The 26,078-nt window shown below is 48.5% G+C and overlaps 1 protein-coding gene across 2 annotated transcripts in view; it reads right to left on the bottom strand.

Annotated features, from left to right (window-relative positions):
• The window catches only part of NDEL1 (nudE neurodevelopment protein 1 like 1), a 44,138-nt gene extending 24,594 nt beyond the window's left edge, over positions 1-19,544 (bottom strand). Inside the window, exons 1-2 of one of the 2 annotated variants that reach the window (XM_065415463.1) lie at positions 19,509-19,544; positions 488-585 (exon numbers count right to left, since the gene is read on the bottom strand). In XM_065415463.1, coding sequence (XP_065271535.1) covers positions 488-573 — 86 coding nt within the window. In that variant the 5' untranslated portion in view covers positions 574-585; positions 19,509-19,544. Of the gene's footprint in view, positions 1-487; positions 586-18,813; positions 18,858-19,508 lie in introns of those variants that run through there. The other variant, XM_065415464.1, reaches the window with a different exon arrangement.
• Positions 19,545-26,078: the final 6,534 nt, after the last annotated feature.

The following is a 26,078-nucleotide window of genomic DNA, read 5'->3' as shown; positions in this document are numbered from 1 at the left end:
GCAACATGAATTCATTAGCATCCTGGGCTCTGATGTGCATATTGGGACTGCAGGAAGTTTTGTTTGCTGCACCTGCACAATCCACAACAGTAACGCAGAACAGAAGGACAACACTCCAGAGGAAAGCAGGCACAGGTCCCCGAAACACAGAATCAAGCAGAGTACTGCTCCAGGGTTTTAGATACCAATCCGCAAAGCCAGCCCTGCTAATGCCAATAGTAGCCAAAAGAAACTCATACAATCTGCCCTCGGAGGCTGCAAACCACAACCTGGAGCTCTCAAGTTGGTAATGCCCATGCAGAAGATGCTCTGCTTCCAGCGGTGGGCTCTTACTAACTGACCTGGCATTTCTAAAGATGAAAACGAAGAAATTCATTTGGCCATACCTGACACTTATCAAAGCATAACCCCCATAGAGAGGCAGATTGATTAGCTACGTTCTGGTAGAACTAACAGTAAGCACTGGTCTAGGAATCCAAAACGATACCTTTGTTTATACTTCAAGGAAAGCTCTTTCCAATAAGCAGTTTCTTCTTTTGGACTCGAAAAATCTGGGATTTCTTCACAGTCCATGATCAATGAAACCTGCAAAAGGCAAACACAGGAATAAGCTAAGGACAAAGACAAACGGGAAGTCCCTGGGATTGCCGCTGAATGCTGGAGAGACCCCATCACCGTGGCCTTCCTTGAGTTTTTATGCCTTGCCGAGAACTGCAAGTGAATTCAGCGTTCATGAAACGGACACCAGTAATCCCTGACAATGGACAGGCACAGTGCAGACGGACCAGAACCAGCCAGCAACCTGCCCACTATTCCCGCTCACAGGATAGTTTTGTGATGGTTCGTGATCTGAACACATGGAGACCAGAAATTGAAGAAACTCTAGTCATATTTTGAACCTAGCTCTGAAGGGTTAGTAGTTTCACACACTTATCTAGGACCTCTTTCTACAAGGCTTGGTTTTAAAATTAGCAGTCATCAAATTTTAATATTAATCCACTTAAAATAAGTGTTTTTAAAAGGACAGGTATTGTGTCTAGAGTTGGTAACCCTCTCCTTGATGCAGAGTATAATCCCCAATCGGGCTAATGAGAGTCACGCACTTAGCAAAAAGACTGGTCCCCTTTAAGGATTGACAGCCCAACCATGTGCTATACAGGAAGGAAAGTCAATTTATTTTTCTTTCACTAATTTGAGTTCTATTTGGTTTTGATCTGGTTTACATTTTTCAGGTAACAGAAGAAGTTACAAAATTAATTTCACTCACTCAGTCCTTCCAAATCAAATGAGAAACAGGTAGAAAGGGCTAGAGTCTGTCCTATGATTAAACTGCCCATCCTGGAACAGTGTTTTTAGTCTAAAGACATTCAGAGGGCAAAGCTCCCCTTGCCAGGGCATCTGGATCAGGCTGTATTGGTGGAGGGAAGTTAGCTCTCTAAGGTTATGCTGGAAATTGACTCAGCAGGGCATGAAAAATGCACTTCTTAATGGAAACTATCTGGTAGTAGCACAGAGAAATTTACCAGACTCTTCAGTTTCACTGAAGTCTGGTTCTGAGCAGCAGCATCTACCTCTCTATTACAGGGCGCTAGTTACTGTCAGACCTGTGCACTTTGTACCACAGAGCTGCTCAAGAGCACAAAGACATAAGACAATCCATCTCTGTCCCCCTTCACTACAACAACGAGGATGAGTACTGCTCTGAGCAGCTCTGGGTATGTCTACATTACGAGCTGTGCCGCTGTAGCATTTGTAGTGCAGACACTTACTACAGCGACGGAAGGGATTTTTCCATCACTGTAGTAAATCCACCCCCTCGAGAGGGGATAGCTAAGTCGACAGAAGAATTCTTCCATCAACCTAGTGGTGTCTACACTGGGGCTGAGGTCGGCTTAACTGTCTCCCCCAAGGTTGTGAATTTTTCACACCCAAGACACACAACTAGGTGGACATAAATTTTAGGTGTTGACCAGGCCTTAGTGTCTAGATTCTGGTCAGTTTCACGGTTGTTCAGCTAAGAGCAGAAGCAGCGAAAGTGACGCATCTTGTAATTTTTATTCTGCTGCTGGGAAAAGCGATGAGTAACATGAGTAACAGAGGGACGTTTGTTTCACAGTAGGGGGGGAGACTTGGGTGCCACACTTATCAGATCCCTCTTGCTTGGCTGATGTGAACGATGTAGTGGAAGAACCCACCAGCAGGCCCCAGTGGAAGCATGCTGCACTGGGCTTCTTACCAAGATGAATAACAAGGAGTCTGGTGGCACCTTAAAGACTAACAGATTTATTTGGGCATAAGCTTTCGTGGGTAAAAACCATCTGAAGAAATGAGGTTTTTACCCACGAAGGCTTATGCTCAAATAAATCTGTTAGTCTTTAAGGTGCCACCAGACTCCTTGTTGTTTTTGTAGATACAGACTAACACGGCTACCCCCTGATACTTGTTACCAAGATGCTGTCTCTGAACTCCCTCTCAGGAAAGCCCCATCTTTTATACTAGCATCTGGTCCATTACTCAAGCCCTGTGACCCAGATTTCATTGTTAAATCCCATGAAGGAGGGTAGGAATGGGCTGGCTTCTCCCTCACCTTCAGGACAGACACTTTAAACCAGTGTTTCTCAAATGCAGCCACCGTGGCTGCATGCAGCCACCAGGACTTTTCTTGAGCCACAGCCTCCTGGGCAGTGATGGGAGGCGGGGGGTTAAAGCAGCGGCTCCCTCCCCCAGGGCCGCCAGAAGTGGTTGGGCCCTGCCCACCTCTGGAGACCCAAAAGCTGGAGGAGCAGGCAGACAGTAGGTTCCCCACCTTCCCAGCGCTGGTGGGGTCAGGCTTCAGCTCTGGGGTGGTGAGTGGCAGGCTCCAGCCACGGGGCTTCAGGCTCCGTTCCCTGGCCATACGGTAGCGGGCTCTGGCCCCAAGATCACCCCCCCTCCAATGCCCCGGGCCTCCACTGCTTCCATATTCACCTCCCCATCCAGGGCTTGCCACGGCTGAGTAAGCCTGCTGTGAAAAGTGATATTTGTATGTTTGTTAATATCACTTTTCACAGCAGACTTAGTAACTTTTTTTATTTTTTAATTTAACTAGCACATCTTCGGGGGGGGGGGGGAGCAAAAGACAAGAACATACAAAGCACCTTATTTGTGTTTCTATTCTGTTTAGGTCCAGTAAAGAATAGAGACAACTATACATTATTTTTATTATTGAGTCTGGAAAAAAAATCCTACATCAATAAATTACAATGATTTGAACATGTCTATGTGGATATTTATACGTTTTTCCTAAAGTTAATTAAGTATTTTAGGAAAAATTGTAGGAGCGGCCACCAGCAAGTGATGGTGGCCCCACTCTGAGGCCACCAAAAAAAATTGTTGCGAGAACCCCCGCTTTAAACAATCCTCATAGCACGCTGCTCCTGTCAGCTCAATCAGCCATACACAGCTTGTCATTTGGGGCTCTAACAAGCATCAATGCCCATTTCCATCCCTCCAGGCCTAGACTCGCCAAATTGACAGCTCCTACATCTCTGTGACCCACATTTTAGAGGCCTGGCCATGCTCAGTAAATGTGGAACAACACAACTGCACTGCATTCAATAAAGGGAAAAAAACCATGAGCACCTTAAGACAGCAATACTTAATCCATAAATAATGCAAAGGAAAGCTGCCACTGTATCTCTCCAGCTCAGCCTACAGCTGCTACAATTCAGGTCAAGAGACCAAATTCATCCAAAGGGTATTAAGCACCTCAAAAACTCCTCTCCCCCTGCCCCTAGAGTCACTTCAAATGCACCTTGTTTTAGAATCGTGAGTTTATCACTATTTATCTGCTTTGCCAGGGCCCCAGTGCTAGGTGCCGGACCGACACAGACCAAAAATACGGTCCAACCCCCAAAGAGCTTCCAGTCTAAGTAGCATTTTGTTGTCCACATTTCAACAGACTGAGGATGAGCTTACATGTGGATCCCATGCAGCTTCACTAGAATTCCTATCAGCACCATAGCAGCAGCAGCAGATTTTTGCCTGTTCATTTTCACAGGACAGCGCTAGTTGAATATTCATTTATTTTGGCGGGGGGGGGGGGGGGGGGGAAGGGAGCTGCGGTAGTTGCCTTTGGCTAGGCAGAGCAGTGTGAACACACTTCATGAGTACTAGACAGCTCTGGAGCAGCAGCCTGTTCCTAGGCAGTAGCAGCACAGGAGTTCTCAGCAGAAAACACTGGCTGTGAATTTATTTTCACAGCTATTTTTAAGTCTGCGAAAATAAACGTACAGGGAATATGTCCCAGTTCTACAGTACATTTCCTTGCACTGGTTATACCCGTTATACCTCTTACCAAGGCAATTTATCATTGTGAAGGTACGAAGGTTAAGCTTCCATGCAATGGCCTCACTTATACACCCGCAGTCCCCTTGACTCAACGTCATTAAGGCCACATAAGTGCAACCTACTTGAATTCAGTCCAACTCTGCTCAAAGCCTCATCAGTGAACCATGTTTGTTAACAGAACCGAGCACATGTTCTGACCTGTAGCTCTAGGGAACCCATCGCTGCAGCTTGGCACACATGACATGCTTGAGATCAAGAGCAAACTCTTTCCTCCCCCCAGATACAGGATGCACAATGCTCAGCCTCTGCAGCTCCAAAGTAGTTAATCTACTAAACGGCCAACAAGTGACATGCCAGGAGATTCCAGTTTGGACACGGTGGAGAGCTTGGACGAGGCATCTTATAGAAATACCTCCATCCAAAGACTCCTCCCTGCCCATTCAAATGAGCTACACCCTTGGGAACAAACACCTGAGTCATCCCTGCCAATTGCAGGGGTCGGGAATGGAACACCAGAGAGGCTAGCAGAGACCTTGAAGCTTTTATGGCTTTGTAGATTGTGCTGTGGGTGGAGGTAGAGTGGATTATTTCCTCTCACAAAAAGGCTTCACCATTTTACTGTATAACATGTATTTATTTACACACACACACACACACACACACACACACTCTTTCCCCTGCCCCAGAATACCCCAGCCTTCAGAAGCATAAGCAGCACATGGCCAAGCTACCTTACTATCTAGAGAGACCACAATATCTGGGATGAACTTGCTTCAAGGCATGATGGGAGCCTGATTCAGCCTATACCCCTGTAGGACCCTTGGGTGGGAAGGCTCAGAGAAGAAACGAACCTAGACTCATGACATTTGGCGGTGGGTCTGATACAGGGTGTTCTTCGTCCCCAGGCCGTACTGGGGCTCAGTGGTAGGAAGGCTATTCTGAGCCCACTGAAGAGCTCTTTCTTGGTTTCATTCCTGAATTTCACCCAGGAGTGAACTTCTCACCACTGCCAAGTATTATAATTAGTATTGTTTGTTTCAGAGGCTGCTGTGGTTGGCACACCACCATCTCAGCAGCTTCCCGTCACAGAGTGATAGGGAAAAAAGCGCTGCATTTTTAGGGTTGCTTATAAGGCTTTTGAAATGCCTAAGAACTGTCATTTGTTAACTATCCATTTTTTCCAATTCCAGATGGCACGAAAAGAAGCCGAAAAGCTTGGGGGACTTCACTTATATCCCAACGAGGTAGATCTGGTTCAGCCCCGACAGAAACCTAACTACAATTTATAACTCCTGGGGCTGGTTTGTAGATGGCTTTTATTGATTCTACATTTGAACAGAGAATCGATTTTCATAAGTTAGGCATAACTTGTGCCTTCCTTCATTTGACATTTAACTATTAAATGGTTTTAAACAAAAACAAAAAACTACCACCTACAAATAGCAGGAGAGTTCCGCAGAGAGATTGAAAGTTAGAAAACCTGGTTTCTAGTCCCAGCTCTGTCACTGACCTGCTGCTGTGCGACCTTGGGCCAGTCCCTTCGCCTCTCACACCCTTTTTCTTGTCTATTTAGAGTGTACACTTTTCAAAGCAGGGACGATTTTATTATGTATTTGTACAGTGTCTTATAGGTACTACCATGATACACATAAATAATAATAAGAGGCTAGTTTGTTGTAAGGCATATATATGCCAGTGCAATCATGATAACTTAAGTTAACAAACAATCAGTGCTCTGCTCTATCTATGGTTAATTCCTGACCTTAGCAGTTACACAGGGGAGTTCAGAGCCCACTATGGCAAGCCCTTACTCATGGACTTCAACGGGAATTTTGCACATGGAGCGTTTGCAGTATCAAGCCTTTAGAACACGTAACACTGAGGTTTTCAGAGTACAGCTGAGACAATGCACTGGCTTCTCCCAGGGCTTTTCCCTAAAGAGGATAATCTGGAGCTGGGACATCAAAGCAGGATTCACTGTATGAATACACAGGGCAGCACCCCAGCTCAGCATTCATTGGCTGCCCCTGGGAGAACCCAAATAACTGGCCAAAACTCCACAATTGAAAATATTTCTAAATCAAGAACCATTTTGAAAATGTGCTAGTTCCTTCCAAGCCCTTATTATACAAGTGAACAGGACTGAACAGCTAGTAGGAGGGAATCTCAGACTGAGACAACTGCTAGTTTTAACAGTTGTGACCATGTTAAAACCTACCAGCTCATGGTCTATGTGTAGAAGTTATCTGAAGACACTTCTCTTTGCATTGGCCCCCTGCCTCTGAGAGGGTTAGTAATAGGACATATAACTTAGAATGTTTCAGAGTCAAATGGTGAACCCACTGCACAGCCGGAGTGAACAGGTTTGGTGCTGGGAAGAGCCTGGGAATACTGTCTCCTAATGGTCGGTGTGTGACAGCACTAATAAAATGAATCCCTGTGAAGCTGCTCTTCAGCTAAGCCACCAGAACAGCACAGCTCACTGCATAACAGAGTACCTTTAAAACTCTTCCCTAGCCCTCTATCGGGTGACCCAGTGCTGCAATTAGTGCTCGGACTGAATATCAACCTGAAACAACACTGAGCATGGAACACAACACGGGATTTCGAATGCAATGCCAACGTTCTGTGAGCACAGAATCCACCCTCACATGTCAATTCAAGTCAGTGATGTTTCCCTGGCAGGATAAGCTATACAAATGTGGCCACAGTATGTGAGAAAGTCAGACCCCCCCAAGTATCTGTCAGACGCAGGCATGACTCAGCCAAGGTGAGGATGCATGTAACATCTGTCATTCCTGTAGCCTCCCTGATTTGAACCACTCCTCATCCTCCCATCTAAAGCCAGATTATCATTTCTTGTGGAAAATAAAACTAACCAGTGTATTTAATACCCATGAAACAGGTTATTTCTGTATGTGTTAAATAGCTTCTCCTAGGCTACCTCCATACTAGACTCTCACTGGCTTCCCTCCCACCCACCACTTCTATCCGCCAAATTATTCCAAAAGCCAGAAAAGGAAACACGGAGGAGAGGCAAAGCAAGGCTACATCTCACTGTGCACTAAGGACGTGATTTCCAGCTTGCGTATACATACTCCCAGTAGTTCTCACTGAGCTTGTGCAAGTATAAATAGCAGCGTAGCTGCAGTCACACACGTAGCTACAGTGGAGGCATGGCTTAGCCGTGCCAAGTTCAAACCCACCTGAATCCCATAGGTAAATAGTCGGCATGGCTAAGCTCTGCCACCATAGCCTAAGAGACATGGCCTTCTGTTATCCAGGTCTCCCTAGACATCCTGGAGAGCAGCCTGACGCTACCATCCAGGGCGATGACAGACTTCCCTTCTCTAAAATCTGTCCAAGGACGCCTGGCTTGCTCCCCCACTCTTTAAGGTGTCCCTATTGCCAGCTGGTAACCTGATGGATCAGATGCATACTTGACCAAGGTAACACATGGCAAGAAGCAAAGGGCCTTTGGGATAAACAAACACCACATCATCATCCATTCTGGCTGCCAGATTCCTGATCTTCCTGAAACTTAGATTTCCCAGAGATCCCAGGATGTTGCTAGAGAGTCATTCCCTTCCTGCACTAAAGATGCTCTCCAGTTCAGAAAGCTAGTGCTTTCTGAGTCATGAATCAGGCCATCTGCCGCTTCCACACAGACACTGGTAAAAAGGGCTCTCATCCTTCACTTTCTTGTATTGGCAGTACCTGCTGTGGCCACAGGCAGGAATACTAACTATAGACTGTGCAATAACTAACTTTAGCCTGTTGGATTCTTGATTGCTTCCCTATCATAGTTCTCAGGATATGACCAGGAAGCGAACAGCTGGCAAGAGCTAACACATCCACATTGATTTTTTTTTTTTTTAGTTAGTTATTAAACCGTTTGAGATACAGATTACATTTCTTTGGTCGATTTATTATTGCTTTTTTTTTTAATCTTGAAATGGGAGCTGGAAGCATTTTCATACACAGATTGGAAGGCTGCCCACTTCCACTGTCGCTTTAGTAAGTGCACCTATATCCTTTACTGAAATACTATTTTTGCACTTAATATTCTCTGGTGAACCACAACAGATATCTTATGCCTCTTACAACAGCAGCATATGGGCTCTAACAGAAAGGACACCACTGTCCCAAAGCTGCTGCGTCAGCATAATGGCCCTTTCTCCACCAATGCTAACCAATCCTGCTCTTTAAGTTTGGGCCAGGCAGTCTGCAGAACCTAACTAAATCCAACCTGGAAAAGATCACAGTATAAAAGCCTTTAAGCTATTCAAATGAAACACAGTGGAAGCCATGGTCTCCTAGCCTGATGCATCTCCCTGGAGCCTCCCAGTGAGGGAGGTGCCGGTCTATGACAAACCAAACAATTGTCAAATCTGGTATCTAACTGTGGCACACGTAACTTGCAGCCCTGGCAGCACAAGCATACAAGCCCAGACATTACGTATCTGAAACCAGCTAGGAGCGAGCTGATGCAAGAAGTCTCTTATCACACATCAAGTTACAATTGCCAAGGCCTGCTCCATTAGCAATTGTAGCTTGATGTGTGATAAGAGACTTAACGATTCATCCTTTCCAGGCGTTCACGTTTCACCATAACAGAATCTCAAATTAAGTGAATCTACCTCTGCCAGCTCCCAAATGGCACGTGCCAAAGTACCTTCAAGGAGAAAGATAAAAGGCTCACTCAGGAACCAAACCTGCAGGCATAGGAAACAAAAGCCCCACAAAAGTATAGACCTTTGAGAACAAACTAGATCCACATCCCTGGAATCCTTGAGGGCCAGACCCATTGAAAGCAGCCAGGCTGGGGTGTGCGGGAGCACACGTCCCAGCACAGAGACAGAGGCTATAAAAAGATACGCTCCTCCCTGCTAGTTTCTGTCCATCTCTCTGGAAAACTGTCTCCGAAGAAGCCAAGGGGGTTAGTGTCGATCTGTTGAGCCAACCCAGAGCTCCAGTTGGTGGTAACAACGCTGCTCTCCCTCTGCTTCCCTAATAAGAAGTGGTTTGTTTCCACTTCCTGACTGGGCACTTAATCCAGAACTTGGGAAAGGGATGCTGCAAAATGACTGGAGAGAGGAGAACGCAGTTTGCCATGCAGCCAATATTGAACTGTTTACTGTGGAGTCACAGAGATTAGATTGAGCTGGCATGGTTTCCAACACTAAGCAGACAAAAGACTCCATATACACAACCAATGGAGTTTAGTGATGCTGGGGAATGAAAATAGGGGAAGTTTATGTACTGCCCTCCCAGAACCTCCGGTACCGTATATGTCACTGGTGTAAACGATACACACAGGCCTTGTTGAAACTACACTGATGCCAGGTCTACACTACGTATTTCTGCTGGCATATTGGTCAGGAGTGTCCTTTTGCCAGCCCTGAATAGCTTATTTCACTCAGGGGGTGGTAGAATAAGCTATGTCGGCTAAAGTGATTAGTTTTGCCGGTATAAGCTGCATCCACATTAGGCGTGCTTTGCCAGCATAGTATACCAGTACAGCTCTACCGGCACAGCGATCTACGAGGTAAACTCACCAAGGTTAGCCCAGGTGGAGATATTGTGCAAGACTTCGTCAAGTTTACCTCACGGTAAAACTAAAGCACCTCATCTTCCCTGTGTTTTTATCTCGGGACAGCTCATGCATGGTAAAACCCCAAGGTAAAAAACCACACCTTTTTTTAGCAGCGAAGAAAAGGCCTTTGTTATAGTCAAGGCTCAAACCAAGGCCAGAGGCTCATATAGATGGCAGACCTGACATGTGTGAGAGCTCCAGGAATATACTGCTTAATTACGACTGAGCCAATGATATGATGGGTGTGGTTAATAAGTACTATCAGTTCAGAACGTCTGCGTACGTAGCCACAGTATATCATCAATGCACCAAACACTGAAAACAACCATCCCTTTCTGACCCTTTTATGCCCCAGTACAATTCCTAACTACTAGTTACACCCCAATCCAACAAACCACTGGCCCTGGCAGCAAGCTGCTCCTGGACTAAGACTCCTATACGGTGTCCCACAACCCCATTCCCCAGTCCAAATGCAGCCAAGTTTCCCAAGCAATTTGGGAACTCCCAGCTGCAGATTTTCATGTTTAATCAGCTCTTTTCTGTGCTTAGCTGTCACACTCCCAGCACAGTTCTCTCCACCTCCCATGACCTGATTAGCTTGTCAATTTCATTTGGAATTGAAAATTCCCATTAACCGCCACTGAACAGGCCCTCTTGGGGTACGCAGGCAGGTGAGGATAGCTTGTCTAGCCACACCTCAGAAGGGAAAGAGATGCTTGAAAGTCAAGCTATAGCCCTAGGAAATCCTCCTGTGTTGCTCTGTTACTCCTGACTAGCATATCTGGTGCAATTTGTGACACCCACACATCACACTAGGACCACTCAGCAGCAAATCAAACCACCAGGTAAGCTGAGAGGTAGGTTTGATGGCCACCAGAAGAGCCACAAAATAAAGAAAAAATAATTATTTAAAAGACGGCTGATCTATCAACTAGTTGACACGAAATCTGTATAAAGCAACTATTCAAATATTGCTGCACTTCTGCAGAAATGTCCAGGGAGACAGCAGCCCATGCAGGAATGATGAATAATCCGCTTCTTACAACTGGCTTTGTTGTCAGCAGAGTTTGCTGAACAGACACTAATCAGCACTTCCTCACAATTACTGCTAATGCCGGTGTTTCCCAAACTCTGGCCTGTGGGCTCCTGGGGGTCTCTATAACCTTCAGCTGGAATGATGCCTCCCTGCCCAGGTAGACAGACATGCACTAGCTCTGCATGAGCTAGTGCTCTAAAAGTAGCAGTGTGGATGTTGTGGCTCAGGCTTACCCCTCCCTCATCCCACCCCCAGTACAAGCCCACGCAACCCCCTGGGTCCGAACTCAGATGGCTAGCCCATGCCGCTGCCTGTGCCATAGCATCAACGCTTCTATTTTTAGCATGCTAGCTCAACTGGAACTAGTGCATGCCTGTGTACCCAGGCTGGGAGGTTTGCTCCCAGCCACAGCGTAGGGGAACCCTGGGAATCTGCAGCGTGCTGAGAGATCACATGTTGTTGGCTTTCATTGTCTCCAATGGCTTCTATAAGCATCTAGGCTCTTAAGTGGAAGGAAGAGCCAAAGGCAATTGGAATCATCAGCCAGCCTAGCTGTCTCCCCTGGGGCCCACTGCTACATAGGTGGATGAGGAGAAGGAGCCACCTTCCGGGACTGGAGCCATCAGTGAAACTGCAGCTGCTAGGGACCAGTAGGAGATAGGAACAAGGGCGGTATGCCCAGGGGAGAAGAGAACCAAGCATCAGGGAAAAGTACCAGACAGCAGAGAACCATGGGCAAGAGAGAGGATAAGATGAGTCAGGATAACCAGGCTGATTGATTTTAACAAAAACTGGGCAAAATACTTATCGCACTAATGACACCAAAAATACACTAAACACTTCCCTAATGTCACTTCACTATGGAAGCAACTGCCATGGGCATGTTAAGTGATCAGGAATGGGAGGAGAGGTGGTCCCCTCAACTGTGAATGGAAAGAAGGGCATCCAAGAGACATCTATTGAGATGTGCTCCAGCCTGCTAAGTAAGCCTACAATTGTAAGTCCAAATCCTGCAAGCCTCACTCAGGCCTTTACCTGAGTAAAGACTGCAGATTGTGGCCTTAGAGAACTGTCTCTGTCCAATCAATGAACTCACTTGCTAACGAAAGCTTTCTTCCCCTACTACCAACCACCAGATGTCTGAACTGAACATGCCGCGGTAGAGAATTAAGGTGAAGAATGTTTGCAGAATGATTCCTAAATACAATTTTAAAAAGTGGTGGCAAGAGGTAAAATGTAATGGGAGTAAGAAGAAATCTGTCTCCTTTAAACATGTGCAAAGATGCTGAGTGCACATAAATTAGCAGTTGTTTTCAATGGATGAATTTTAAGTTCTGGAGAGGTTCCCATTTAGCTAACAGGCCAGGAAACAAGTGTGGCAGTTTAAGAAAAAATGAATCCCAAAATACTGCACTTTGATAAAGAACCTGTTATCAGTGTGCCTATTCCTGTCACACACCAATGTCAAGGGAATGACTGTAATAAAGGGAAATTGCCTTTTACAAATATATATTTAATAGCTCATAAGGTTCAGCCCACACAGCCACCTCAATTCATGAGAAAAGGCTGCACAGTGAATTGGGTTCTGCTGGAAGTGTCATTTCAAAATAAGTTACTTATATGTATGAAAATCAGTGTGTGTTGATGCCACATATGAAGTGTATATGCGCTCAGGTATTAATAGTGCAGCGCACATTTCATAAGCGATGCAAGTTAGGGCAGCCCTCCAGAGTTAATGTATCCTCAGAGCTGCAAAGTTTCCTCTGATTTTTCCACAGGGAGAATGAAAACCATCCAAACTCCAGCCTCAGACCTTCCCATCAATTACATGATGCAACCTTGTTGTATTTATTAAAAACCAACCTTTCTGAAACTTGGGTGCCTTAACTTAGGCCCCTAAAAATCCATATGTTGTCACCAAATTAAAGTGACCTGATTTTCACAGATCATTTGTTTTGGAACCTACCTTTAAGCACCCAAGTGTGAAACCTGAATTTTGAGGGTATGCACATCAACAGTGAACCGTGATTCCAGCAACACTTCCTGTGTCCAATCAGATCAGAACTGGATTCAGTTCCCTGCACACAGAGACAAACACAGGTAAGAGTGGCTACTCCAGCTCACCAGATTAAATCCAGCATCTTCAAATGAGCTAGTCCAGCAGGCACTGGGCTGCTCAATGGGATCAGAATTCAGGTTTATAACACAGTCCATTTCTGGCTGGCAGAAGCTGAGGACACACTTTCTGTCTCACTGATACCACACATTGCTTTCCATTGACACAGCGATGAGGCACTCTCCAGCTGCAAGTATTTAGCACAAGTTGCCCAAACAATAAGACAGCTGCCCCTCAAACCCTTGTTGCAATGATGGAGAGAAAGTAGTCCAGTTTGGAGCTTTGTCTCGCCATCAGTCCAAGCCAGTGGTCACCAACCGGTTGATTGAGATCGAATGGTCGATCCTGGAGACTCTCCCAGTTGATCGCGATCTCCGGCCGCTAAAAGTCCGGCGGTGTAGCAGGGCTACTGCAAAGGCAGGCTCCCTGCCTGCCCCGGCCCCACGCTGCTCCCGGAAGCATGCCCCACGGCCCAGGGGGGCAGGGTCTCCACAAGCTACTCCTGCCTGCAAGCACTGCCCCCGCAGTTCCCATTGGCCAGAAACAGAGAATGTGGCCAATGAGAGCTGCAGTGTATGCAGAGAGGGGCAGTGTCTGCAGGGGGGTGCGTTGGCCCCTTCCAGGAGCGACGTGGGGCGGGGCAGGCAGGGAGCCTGCCTTAGGTCTTGTCTACACTGCCACTTACAGCACTGAAACTTTCTTTGCTCAGAGGTGTGAAAAGACACCCCCCTGAGCGACGCAAGTTTCAGCACTGTAAAGTGGCAGTGTAGATAGCGCTGGTAGCTATTCCCCTCGCGGAGGTGATTTTATTACAGCACTGGGAGGGCTCTCTCCCAGCGCTGGAGCTGCGTCTACACAACCACGTTAAACCACTGCCGCGGGAGAGCTTTAACGTCGGCTTTGTAAACATACCCTTAGCCTCACTGTGCCGCTGCCTGGGAGCCGCCCAGTGGGAGCCTGTACCCCAATCCCCAGCTCTGAGTCCCCTCCCAGAGCCAGCACCCATACCCCCTCCTGCACCCCAAGTCCCTGCCCCAGCCCTGAGCCCCCTCCAAGAGCCAGCACCCCATACCCACTCCTGCACCCCGTTCCCCCTGCCCCAGACCTGACCCCTCTCCGAGCCAGCACCCTGTAGCCCATCCTGCACCCCAACACTCTGCCCCAGCCCAGAGCTCCCTCCTGCACTCAAACTCCCTCCCAGAGCTTGCACCCCACACCCGCTCCTGCACCCCAACCTCCTGCCCCAGCCCAGAGCCTGCACCCCCTACCGAAGCCAAACCCCCTACCCCAGCCTGGTGAAAGCGAGTGAGGGTCGGGGAGAGCGAGTGACAGAGAGAGGGGAGGATGGCGTGAGTGGGGTGGAGCCTTGGGGAAGGGGCGGGTTAGATCCTGGCTTATACTTAAATTCAAAAAGTGATCTTGTGTATAAAAAGCTGGAGACCACTGGTCCAAGACATTGGGCTGCACCTTTCTCCTGGCAAATACTAGAGGCAGTTCAGACTTGTCAGTTGGGCTCCAGGTCTTGGCCTTACTCCTTCCCCACCCAAATCCCAGATTTTCTGCCTCCAGTGGTGCAAGCAGAGCAGACTCCAGGACTCCCACCTTGCCTAACCACTGACATTCCAATGTTTAAAGTTTCTTGGAGGCAGCAGTGAGCCCCTTCCTCTTTGGAGGTCCAACATCCCCAAGGCTTTGCTCCCCAAACAAAGCTACCTGCCAAGCTCCTTCTCCACCATGGTCAAAATTAGAGGGTTCAGGGCATCGCCTCCTTAGAAATGAAAGTGGTCAGACTGGCCCTTCAAGATTTCCAGGACAGCTGAGGAAAGAGCACATCCTGATTCAATCACACATGATGACCATGGGATACATAAACTAGCAAGAGGACACAAAAAGTGATGCAGATTTTCTTCTGATTGGAGGTCACCTAGGCTCCATCAGGGCAACTCACACAGAAGGGACATTGAACACTAAAGCAGACTGGCAAAGCCATCAGCTGACAGATATCTGAGAATGGTTCCTGAACAAAGAAGTATTCCAGCTGATATCCAAGGGGCCAGACTGCTCCCATGTGGACCCATCTTCATGCAGTCAAAATGCAAAAACTAAGCTCATGTTCACCAGAGCAGACATCACTGGGAACAAATGCTCTGGTTCACAAATGGACACATCTCTTATGTGCCCTCCCTGTCCCCAAGTCGGCTTTTGCATCCCAAACCAGGTTACACAAGTCTGACAATTGGCTATTGAGCAGCAACAGGTGGGATATTCTTCCAGTGTAACAGATACTCTCCAAACTCTCTATCCTCTTGAACCTCACAGGATATGGACAAAACTCTTACTAGTGTCAAGACCCAGGAAACCAAACATCCCGGTTCTGCTGGATTTCTTACAGAACAGCCAAGACCTCCCCTCACTGCATCTCACATCTCAGATGAACACAAGCTGATCCAAGTCTGTAGCAGGTATTAGGGTTCCCCTGGGTGGTGGCAGGATATCTGTCCAAACCAACAGTCAGGCCTATCTGCTTGGCCTGGAACCTGCACCAGAGTAACAAGCTCTCACACCATACATTCAAACAATGGCATCTAGGTGCCTGTATTTCCGATCCTTGAAGATATAGCTCCCGGTTGCAATCCCATCAGCTAGAAGAGTCTCTAAAATATCTGCTCTTAAAAGACCAGAGCCTTACTGGGCATCCCAAGAGCATAAGGTAGTTGTTTTATACTCGTTCACTACCCAGGAAAATTCTTCCTTACATGCCAGGAGATCATTCTTCCTGAATTTTCCCCGAAGTCTAACCAACCAGAAGAAAAACCATGAAACTGTGGCATGCTAGATGTGAGAAGACCAGCTAGGAGGATCGAGTGCAGCATCAGCAAAACATGCAGGTCCAGACTGGTCTCAGAAGGGATAGCGCCTACTCCACATGTTCTCCAGCAGCCTTCTGGGCAGAAAGCCTGACGGCAACCAGGTCACTCATCAAACCCTTTATTAAAGCACTACAGGCTCGACCTCCTATCCTCCACAGCAGCATCCTTCTGCAGGAAGGGGATCCAAGTGGTAATTCCAACATTAGGTTAATAATAATTAGATTAATTCCAGGGAAGAGAACCTTCTTCTGTCTTATTCATCTCTCTCCCTGACTTTTTTTTTTTAAACTGGTCACTACATATCTTGGACTGGGAAAGAGCTCAGGATTCAGAAGGGAAAGTTTGTTATCTAACCACGATTTCATTTCTGTGACTGATCTCTCCCCAGATCTGCCCTTCCCAAGGTAAACTCTTCAGATACGTCTCAGAGGACCTCTTCCTGGGACCATGTATATAGTTATCCCAGTTGAACAAGCATTGCCTTAAAAAGTTAAAATGTATGACAAATAGTGTTTTGATACCACTGTGGAAATAATCATCTGGCATGCAGTCAGAAGGGTCATGGCCAAGTCTGGTACCCTGTGGACAACCCAGAACTTCCTCTGATACCTCCCAGATGTCAAAGATGGGGAAAGATGTCAATCCCAGAAAGTTATTCAAGGAGCAGTTTTTCCAGAGTCACCCCTAGAGAAGTTGGAGGCAATGGCTTGTTATGGCAAACACACCTGGGGATCTTCATTGTTTTCTAGCAAGAAACATGTGAGTTTTATTGGGGCTAAAGAGCTGTTGAACTCCTGCTCCACACTTCTATCTGTCAATCTTTATGCAGCTAATATTTACAAGAGATAGAAAACACAGAGGTAACTGTGTATACAAGGCTGCCCAGAGGCCATCCCTTTTTGCAACAATTAAGATTTTCTGCTATAACCAGAAACTAATTTTCCAGACTACTCAGGACTTTGTTTGCCATCAAATAAACTGGACATGTTAGGCACAATTTTCACTCTATCCAAGCTGGACCATCCTATAGTTCATATTAATAATATAGTTAAAATGTTCAGATCAGAAACATCCTAGGCAACAAGTCTATTTTAGTTATGTGAGTGCAACGTAAGTACATAGCTACACAAATCAAAAGGGGAATTTTGTATTTTTTATTTTTTTTAACTGAACAGGGACAAGCTATCCTAAATTAAAGAAAAGTTTCTGATCTCCAATTTGTATCATTAACTGATCACTTGAGAAACAACTCTAACCACAACAAGTGAACACTACAACATATAAAACATTCTGCCCAGAGATGGGCACAGAAATCACTTTCATCCGTATAAAACCACAAAGATTCCTTGACTAGCAGAGTTCAATGTGCACTGCAGAGGCAGCATGCTCAGGCGAGCAGAGGGGAGGGGGAGGGGGAGGGGGAGGGGGAGGAGGAAGACACAGCTTCACCAGCAAACTCTGATTAAGGAACAACAGTGACAGACAGACTGCAAGAGCCCTATTTAGGCAGAAGAATGGTGGCTGGAAAAAAAAATATATATATATATATATATATATATGTGTGTGTGTGTGTGTGTCTGTGTCTGTGTGTCTGTGTGTCTGTGTGTAAAAAAGCTGTGAAGTTGGATCCTTCCTTAGGGTTTCAGCAAGGTGTTGCCTGTTCCAACTGCCTTCACCTACCTGACATCAGATTTGTGATACTTAGTTTACGCTTTTCAGGGCATCCCCTCCCGATAAAAATTCTCTCCTGAAGAATGGACTGAGCTAACTCCCAAACCTGCCCTTTTCTTTGCAGTAATAGAAATAGTATTTTTAATGACTCACTGGACTAAGTGCATTTGACATCATGAGCATATTTGTGTATCCTAGCACCATCTGACAGCAAACATTTTGCAGGCCTTTCCCTTTCTCCAAACACAGCAGTGAGGATGGATTCCAGGGCATTCTCAATAAGACAACTAGTTTTGGCAACCAATATATATATACACCTCTACCCCGATATAACACGACCTGATATAACATGAATTCGGATATAACGCAGTAAAGCAGTGCTCCAGGGGGGGAGAGGGGGGGGGAGAGCACGGCTGCGCACTCCGGCGGATCAAAGCAAGTTCGATATAATGCAGTTTCACCTATAACACGGTAAGATTTTTTGGCTCCCAAGGACATTATATATAGATATATAGACTATCCAACCCCATTACCCAACTGCCTCCTTGACCTTAAAGTTTGCCTTCACCAAGAAAAGTAAACATGCTGAAAGTGGGTTTTTACTCATTGGTTTAGTGGACATAATGGTGACTGGCCAGCAGAGACAAATGACATTTAGCATCATAAAAGATAACCGTTGGGAAAATCTACTAGGACCAGGTTTTACCTACAACTAGCTGACACAATGCTGAATGCAACATGTCTCTATCCACACTAAGCACTCAGGCGTAGTCAGCATCACGCCCGCTACCCAGAATACTGAAATCACATGCAAAGAGGATTATATATTCTAGTGAATATGATCCCCCTGCTCCTCCTAACCCTTGCACCATCCATGTGGACCCTGCACCTCATTTTAGTCACTGCGCCTGTCAGCCCATGGGGACCCTGCACTCCATATAGCCCCACAGGGACCCCATGCCACCAGCCTCCACACCCCCCACCAATAAATGGACCCTCACACTGGGACCCCATGCCCCCAGGCTCCAAACACCCCATTAGTCAATGCACCCCTACAGGAATCCCATGCCCCCACACCCTCACCACCCATGACACCGACCTATGGAAATCCTGTGCCCCACAACCCCCCAGCTTGCGTCCTCCACCAAGCATCGCACCCACCCATGGGCGCCCCACGTCCCCCAACTCCACACACCTCATCAGTCACCGCGCCCTACATCCCCCAGCCAGCCACTACACCCTGCACGGGGCAGGCGGGGATGGCCCGAGACGCGGTGCCACCAGCCCCGGGGGGCCAAGAGCCGCTGCGCTCTGCTCCGGCGGGAGGCTCCGGCAGTGCCGGGTTCAGGGATCCCTGCCCAGGCCCCGCCGGTGAGTGACGACACCGTCACTAATCGCAGCCCGTAAGGGCTCCGACCCCGGCCAATGGCAGGAGGGGGCGGGACCTGCCCCGTTGTCAATTTACATCCAATCCGGTGAGGTTCGCGGAGCAGGAAACCGCGGACCCTTCCGTGGAGCCACCCGGCCTCCGTACGCCCCCGGCCAGCCCGGCCCGCGCGGCTCCTCTCTTCCAAGGCGCCGCTTTGCCCCGGCCGCCGTGTTCCCCTGCGGAGCCCGCCGACCCTCAGACACAACCCCAGGCCCTCCCGGCTTCCGTGCCCGCCACAGGGCGTCTCCCTCGCAGCCCCGCTCCCCGACAGCCCCCACCCCAGCGCCCCTCCCGGCTTCCGTCCGCCCGCCACCGCCCCTGCGCTCCCGGAGCCCCCCCGCTGACACACTCATCCCCAGAGCCGAAGAGCCCGCGCCCCTCCTCCCGAGCCAGCTCCGCGCGCCCCGCGCTCAGGCCGGCACCGCCCCGGAGCGGACACCGGGCCCGGGGCCCAGACTCACCCGGGCGCATCCCCTGTCACGGCAGCAGCATCTCCCCCGCCGCGTCCCCCGGCTCCGAAGCCTGCCTCATCCGGGCTCTGCGGGGGCGGGGCCGCCGCTGTGACGGCAGGCTGGGGGGCGGGGCTTGGGCCACACATCACAGCGAGCGGCGAGGCCGCGGCCGAGACCCGCCCGTGTGGGGGCGGAGCTATAGTTGCGGTTGATACACGGGGCGGGGCTAGGAGCCGGCTTCCAGCCGCCAGACCCCTGCCTCTGCCTGCCAGTGTGCGGGGCGGGGCGCTTCGCTGGCCTGGCTCCGCCCCACGTGGCCGGCGCCGGGGCGGGGCCTGCCGTCCCCCTGCAGCGAGGCAGCCTGGGCTCGACCGCTGCGGAGCTGCCCCGCTGGGGGCTGCGGTGTTTGCAGCAAACCTGGCGGGGTAACGGGGTGCTGTGCTGTGCTGGGCCTGCCTTAGCGCGGATCAGACTGTGATGCCAGGGCCCCTGCTGGCCCGATGATGAAACCCCATGGCCCCGTCCCTGCCGGGTGTAAGGGGGCGGGGTGCAAAGGGGGCAGTGTGTGGGCAGGTCCCCCTGGGACTGGGTAGCTTTGAGCTGGCCAAGGCTTTATGAGAAACCAATTAGGGGCTGGCTGGGCCGCAGCTCGCAGCCACTGGGCCTCGGTCCCCTCGGCATGGCCAGGTGCCGCCGGGATGATCCAGACTCTCAGTGGCAGTGATTCCCCAGGCCTTGTCTTGGAAGTAAAGGACGCGCGGAAACGAGCAGTGCTTGCAGGTAGAGAGGGGGCTGCTGGGTCAGAGGGGATCGAGGAAAGCAGAGTGATTGCCTGGCACCTGAGTACAGCACCTGGGTAGTCCTGCTCCTGTGCCCCAGGGGACTGGGTTCAGATCACTCTTCATGCTTCAGATATCAAAGCAGCAATGCGTTCCTCACAGGCAGGGCGGTGACTGAGCAAATGGAGCAGCACTGCGCTCAGCGATAGCTCACAGGCAGCCCAGGGTGGCAGAGAAAGAAACTTGGCTGGGGCACTAATGAAGGGGGTATGCTCTGCAGTGTGAAAGAGCCTGGCTGTTTTACCTTCCCAGACATGCTGTCCTGCTGTGAGGGAAGTACAGCATGTTATCTTGAGAGTTGATAAAACAAATTTGATAGAAAAATGGCGTTTTGTCAAACAAAGGCTTTCGTAGAAGTTACTTTCAATTATTTTTCCCTTTTTTGATAGAAAAATCAGACATTGCTTAAAATTTTGGGGGGGGGGTTGTTTTAAAAAATTACCAAAAACTTAAACCAAAACTGCCTTTTGTCAACCCTCCCCTTTCCCTCTCTTCCCCCCCCCCCTTATTTTTTTAAAGGAAACTTTAACAAAAAATATTTTTAGTTTTCCAGTGAAAAATAATTGGCAGTTTGATAAATCCCCATGGAGGACTAACCACGTGAGAACTCCAAAGGGAATCATCAGTGCTCATAGAAAAACAGCAGATCTGTGCCATTCCCTGGTAACTGTGCTCAACTTTAGTGACATGCTTCATTCTCCCCGTGTGCTTGCATTTTTAAGATGCATATTTTTAGGGCGCATTTGGAGGGAAATAATGGATTTATGAGAGCAAAAAGTCACAACTATGACCCTCATCCCCACCATCATCCTGCTCTTCAGCTGGGATCTCATGAGAAGGATCCCCTGCATTTCTCCTCCTGTCTCTCCCTGGCCCCCCTCCCCCCGCGCACACCGTTATAAATTGTAGATTTGTGATAAGAGACTTCTTGCATCAGCTTGCTCCTAGCTGTGTTCCCAATATTGGATTCCCTTCTGTTCTGACCGCCTCGTAGTATCATGTCCCCAGCTGCCATCCTACTGGTGGGTGAGTGAGATGCCCCAGCCACCCTGTGAAAGCAACAGCAGGCGGTGAAAGGGGCCATGTCTAGGGTAGCGGAAAAGAGGTTGCCAGACTATAGAACTACAGAGGAAGTGAGATTGTAGCAAAGAATCATAGAATATCAGGGTTGAAAGGGTTTCTAGTCCAACCCCCTGCTCAAAGCAGGACCAATCCCCAACTAAATCATCCTAGCCAGGGCTTTGTCAAGCCTGACCTTAAAAACCTCTAAGGAAGGAGGTTCCACCACCTCCCTAGATAACCCATTTCAGTGCTTCACCACCCTCCTAGTGAAAAAGTTTTTCCTAATATCCAACCTAAACCTCCCCCACTGCAACTTGAGACCATTATTCCTTGTTCTGTCATCTGCTACCACTGAGAACAGTCTAGATCCATCCTCTTTGGAACCCCCTTTCAGGTAGTTGAAAGCAGCTATCAAATCCCCCCTCATTCTTCTCTTCTGCAGACTAAACAATCCCAGTTCCCTCAGCCTCTCCACATAAATCATGTGCTCCAGCCCCCTAATCATTTTTGTTGCCCTCCGCTGGACTCTTTCCAATTTTTCCACATCCTTCTTGTAGTGTGGGGCCCAAAACTGGACACAGTACTCCAGATGAGGCCTCACCAATGTCAAATAGAGGGGAATGATCACGTCCCTCGATCTGCTGGCAATGCCCCAACTTATACAGCCCAAAATGCCGTTAGCCTTCTTGGCAACAAGGGCACACTGTCGACTCATATCCAGCTTCTCGTCCACTGTAACCCCTAGGTCCTTAGCCGTAAGGGAGTGTGCAATTGGGCCAAATGCAGTATCGTGCCCAGAGTAGGATCTGTGGCCAGTCTGGAATCCTATTGACTCAGTAAATGTAACCAAAAAGGAACTGTTTTTCTTGGAGGCCAAGATTCAGTCACTCTATGAAAGGGGAAGTGGGGGACAGGAAATGTGGTTAAAGTCAGGAAACAGAGCAGCTGACAGTCGCCTATGTGTTTCAGGTCTTCCCCACTGTTTCAGTTGAAACCCTGTGACGATCACATTGCTCATCTTGGGTGTTTGTCACTAGGAAAGTTAGTGCCTGGTCAATATCTGAAAGTTCAGATGCTTGGTCTGGGGAAAACCAGTGAAGACAGAGGAGGGTAGTAGGAGTGAGGCACTGAGATATCTTGGTGATGAGCCTGGTATAAGAATTTAGCTGGCAGATTACATAGACAAGCCAGATCCCTGTTTTGTTGGATTGTCCTAGCATCTCTGCTAGTTATAGTGGAACTGCTGATTGGGTCCTATCTCAATAGTTCAGCTGCCCTTGCTCCTTGCATGCTCTGGGATTCAAACTCTGTTTTTGGACACAGCATAGAGAAGCCCCAGGACCCCAAAAGAGCTGGCTGGCCTCAAAGTCATGATAAAATAAGGGAATGAGCCCTGGAGGCTGCCGTGGGGAAGAAGTGTTGAAGCAAAGCAGAAAAATTCAGTTGACATTTGACATCATGACAAAATGGGCATTTACTGCAAGTGCAGTATTGAGTCTCACTGTGACATGTGTGGAATCTTCTATATCTAGACTAGCAAATCCAGCTAATAACTACAATAAATCAGCCTGCTCCAGCTGGGAAATGTTGACTGTTTTTTAGTCATGCTTCCTGTTCTTAGTAAGAGTGGGGTGAGGTCACCAGCAGACCCCAGCCCCAGTGTCACTCCCTGACCCTCCCAAGTTTTCTGAGCTGCCAAACCTCCCTGCATTTCCACCAGCCCACTAGCTGCCAGCCCTCTCCCAGGGCTTTTCTTATGCACTTGGTTTGGCACCATCAAGTTGCACAATAGGTAATCTGTGTAACGGCTTGGTCTTGCCATCACCCTCATTCTCCTTCCCACCTACTGTCACACTCACTTGTGTCTTGTTTCAAATTAGACTGTAGGCCAGTGTTTCCCAAACGGTGGGTCCCAGGAAGGTCGTCACATCCAGGGCCTGCTTAACCCATCCCTGGGCCCTGGCTTAGGCAAACATTCACTTCTTCCAGCCCAGTGTGGAGGGAAGGTCCCAGGGTGGGGGTGGTATGGCAGGGAGCAGGTTGAAAAGTGAGTCTGCCTCGCACTCACCCTTCATTGGCACCTCCTAGTACAACACCTGGAGTAGGAGAGCCGGGCCCAGCCCCAAAGGACAGGAGCTGCTGCTGTGGGGTGAGCTCAGTCTCCACCCCATCCCCCAGAGCCTCCCCTATGTACCGAGCCAGGATTAGGGGCAGAGGCTGCATATATGCAATGGTGGGTCGTAAAAAAAGATAAAACACGGTTTGTGGGATGCCTTAGTGAAAAGTTTGGGAACCACTGGTCTGGGCTCCTCAGGGTTGGTGTGGGTTCGTACAGCACAATGGAGCCTTGGCCCTCTCAGAGCTACCACAATATAAATAGTGGGTCAGATCCTCAGTGGCATTGCTGCTTTGACTTCAACAGAGCCACAGTGGTTTATCCAGCTGAGGATCTGGCTTAATATACATCCCAGGACAACTTCCTATGGACTTCTGTATGACTCACTTAGCTGCTCTGTGCTCCAGTTCCCTCCTCTGTGACATGCAGAAGATAGTTACCTGCCTTGCTTGGCTGCTGGAAGGCTTAATTCATGTTTTGCAAAGAGCTGTGAGAAGGGCTACGTGTGGTTTCACTGTCATTCCTGCTGCACAGCCCCCTGCCAGCACCCCAACTCCAACCACCCTATTGCCAAGTCCTTCCCCACAACCTCTACAGTTAGAGAAATTACAATATAGTGACATGGTTTTGTGTGCTAACATCTAGTCCCTTTCTACCCCTTCTCTAACGTGCCCCACCCTTCTCCCTATTCCGCCATTAGTCTTCTGTCTTTGTCCCCTAAGTCCCACTTTCTACCTTAGATTGCTATACAGCCCCATGTCCGGGGTATCTGAGCACCTCACAGGCTTTGACCTATTGGTCTTCACAGCACCCCTGGGTGATGGGGAACTGAGCCACCGAGAGACTAGGGCCTGGATCCACAGTGGGACTTAGGCATTGCGATGGTCAGCTTTGCGGCACCTAGAACTTCACAGGAACGACACTGCAATCCACAAAGCTGTTAGGCCCTCAGACTCCCTCTCCAATGCATGGGGAGAGACCGGCACCTAAGAATGGGATCCACAAAAGCCAGTACGCTAGGTAGGGAGCTACCTCAGCCAATCAGTGGGGGATGCCAACAACAGGGGTGAGCTAAACTCTGCCCTCCCCTGGAGTTTGGCACCTAGGTCAGGCTGCAGGTAGGTGCCTGTTGTGACAGGTTCCCCCTGGGGTGCCACCTGGAACTGGGGTACCGCTGAGCCCTCTGACCCACCAGCCTGGGCTCCCTCTCACACTGCTGCTGTGACAAGCTACAGATCTGCTCCTGTTCCTAACTCCCTCCAGTATTCTCACAGGTAGGGACACACCCAGCTGCAGTTATGTACAGGCTCTCTGACCAACCACTGCATGAACCAACAATGGAGAGACTACAGCCAAAATAACCACCAGTTTCCCAGCCTAGGATCCCCCCCACCACCACCACTGGACTATAAACCCAAAATTATACCGTCTTGCATTGCACAGGGAACTGTACAACATCAGTTCATAGAGTTCGCCCCTCCCTCAGTGTGGAGAGGAAATGCACCACCCCCCTGAGCTAAGATTCCCAAGCACTTTGCTCCAAATTTACTGGTTTAGATTAAAACATAAAATACGTTTATTAATTACAAAAAGATAGACTTTAAGTCATTATAAGTGATAGCAAACAAATCAAAGCAGATCACCTAGTAAATAAAAAAACCCACAAACTCAGCCTAAGATACTAGAAAGATAGAATATGAATTAGCAAATTCTCACCCTGGCTAATGATACAAGCAGGCTGCAGATTGTTAAAGCACAAGCTACACTTGCTTTGCAGCTTGGAATCCCCAGGTTTTCTTGCACAGGCTAGAAATCCCTTTAGCCTCAGTCCAGCACTTCCCCCAGTTCAGTCTTTGTTCCTGAGGTGTTTTCAGAAGTCCTCTTGTGTGGGAAGTGAAAAACAACCAATGATGTCACTCCCTGCCTTATATAGCTTTATCATATGGCGGGAACCCTTTGTCCCAAACTCAGTTTGTGGAAAAACACTGACATCCCAAGATGGAGTCCAGAGTCATGTGGCCTGGTTGTGTGGTGAAGACATGTGGTCTGGCTTCTTCATTGTTGTACCAGGAAGGCTAGTTGAGGATGTCATCCAGAGTAAGCACTACTGAAATACAGATACATAGTCAATATTCCTAACTTTAGATACAAAAATGATACATGCACACAAATAGGATAATCATATTCAGCAAATCATAACTTTTCCAATGACATCTCACATGATCCATCTTGTACCAAATCCATCATAATTATGCCATAATCATATCATAATATCACTGTTAAAAATAATGGGTGCAGTGTCACACCTATATCTTGTAGCGATCCACGACCGGGAACCCCTATCCTGGAGTTAGGCGTCTGCCTTACTCCTCACATAGCAGTGGGGAGAGGGGGAGAAGGTGGACCCCACTGTGTAACTTTTAGCCCAGTGGTTTTAGCACTCACCTGGAATGTGGAAGACCTGGGTTGAATTCCTCCCTCTGCCTGATGGAGAGCAAAGATTTGAATTCGGGTCTCCCGCCTCTCTGGAAAATGCTCCAACCACTAAAAAGTCACAGAAGC

This window comes from Emys orbicularis, chromosome 13 (genome assembly GCF_028017835.1).
Source record: "Emys orbicularis isolate rEmyOrb1 chromosome 13, rEmyOrb1.hap1, whole genome shotgun sequence".
NCBI classification, from domain to species: domain Eukaryota; kingdom Metazoa; phylum Chordata; order Testudines; family Emydidae; genus Emys; species Emys orbicularis.
Note: the sequence above shows the minus strand (reverse complement) of the source record. Positions and strands in the feature narration are given on the sequence as shown.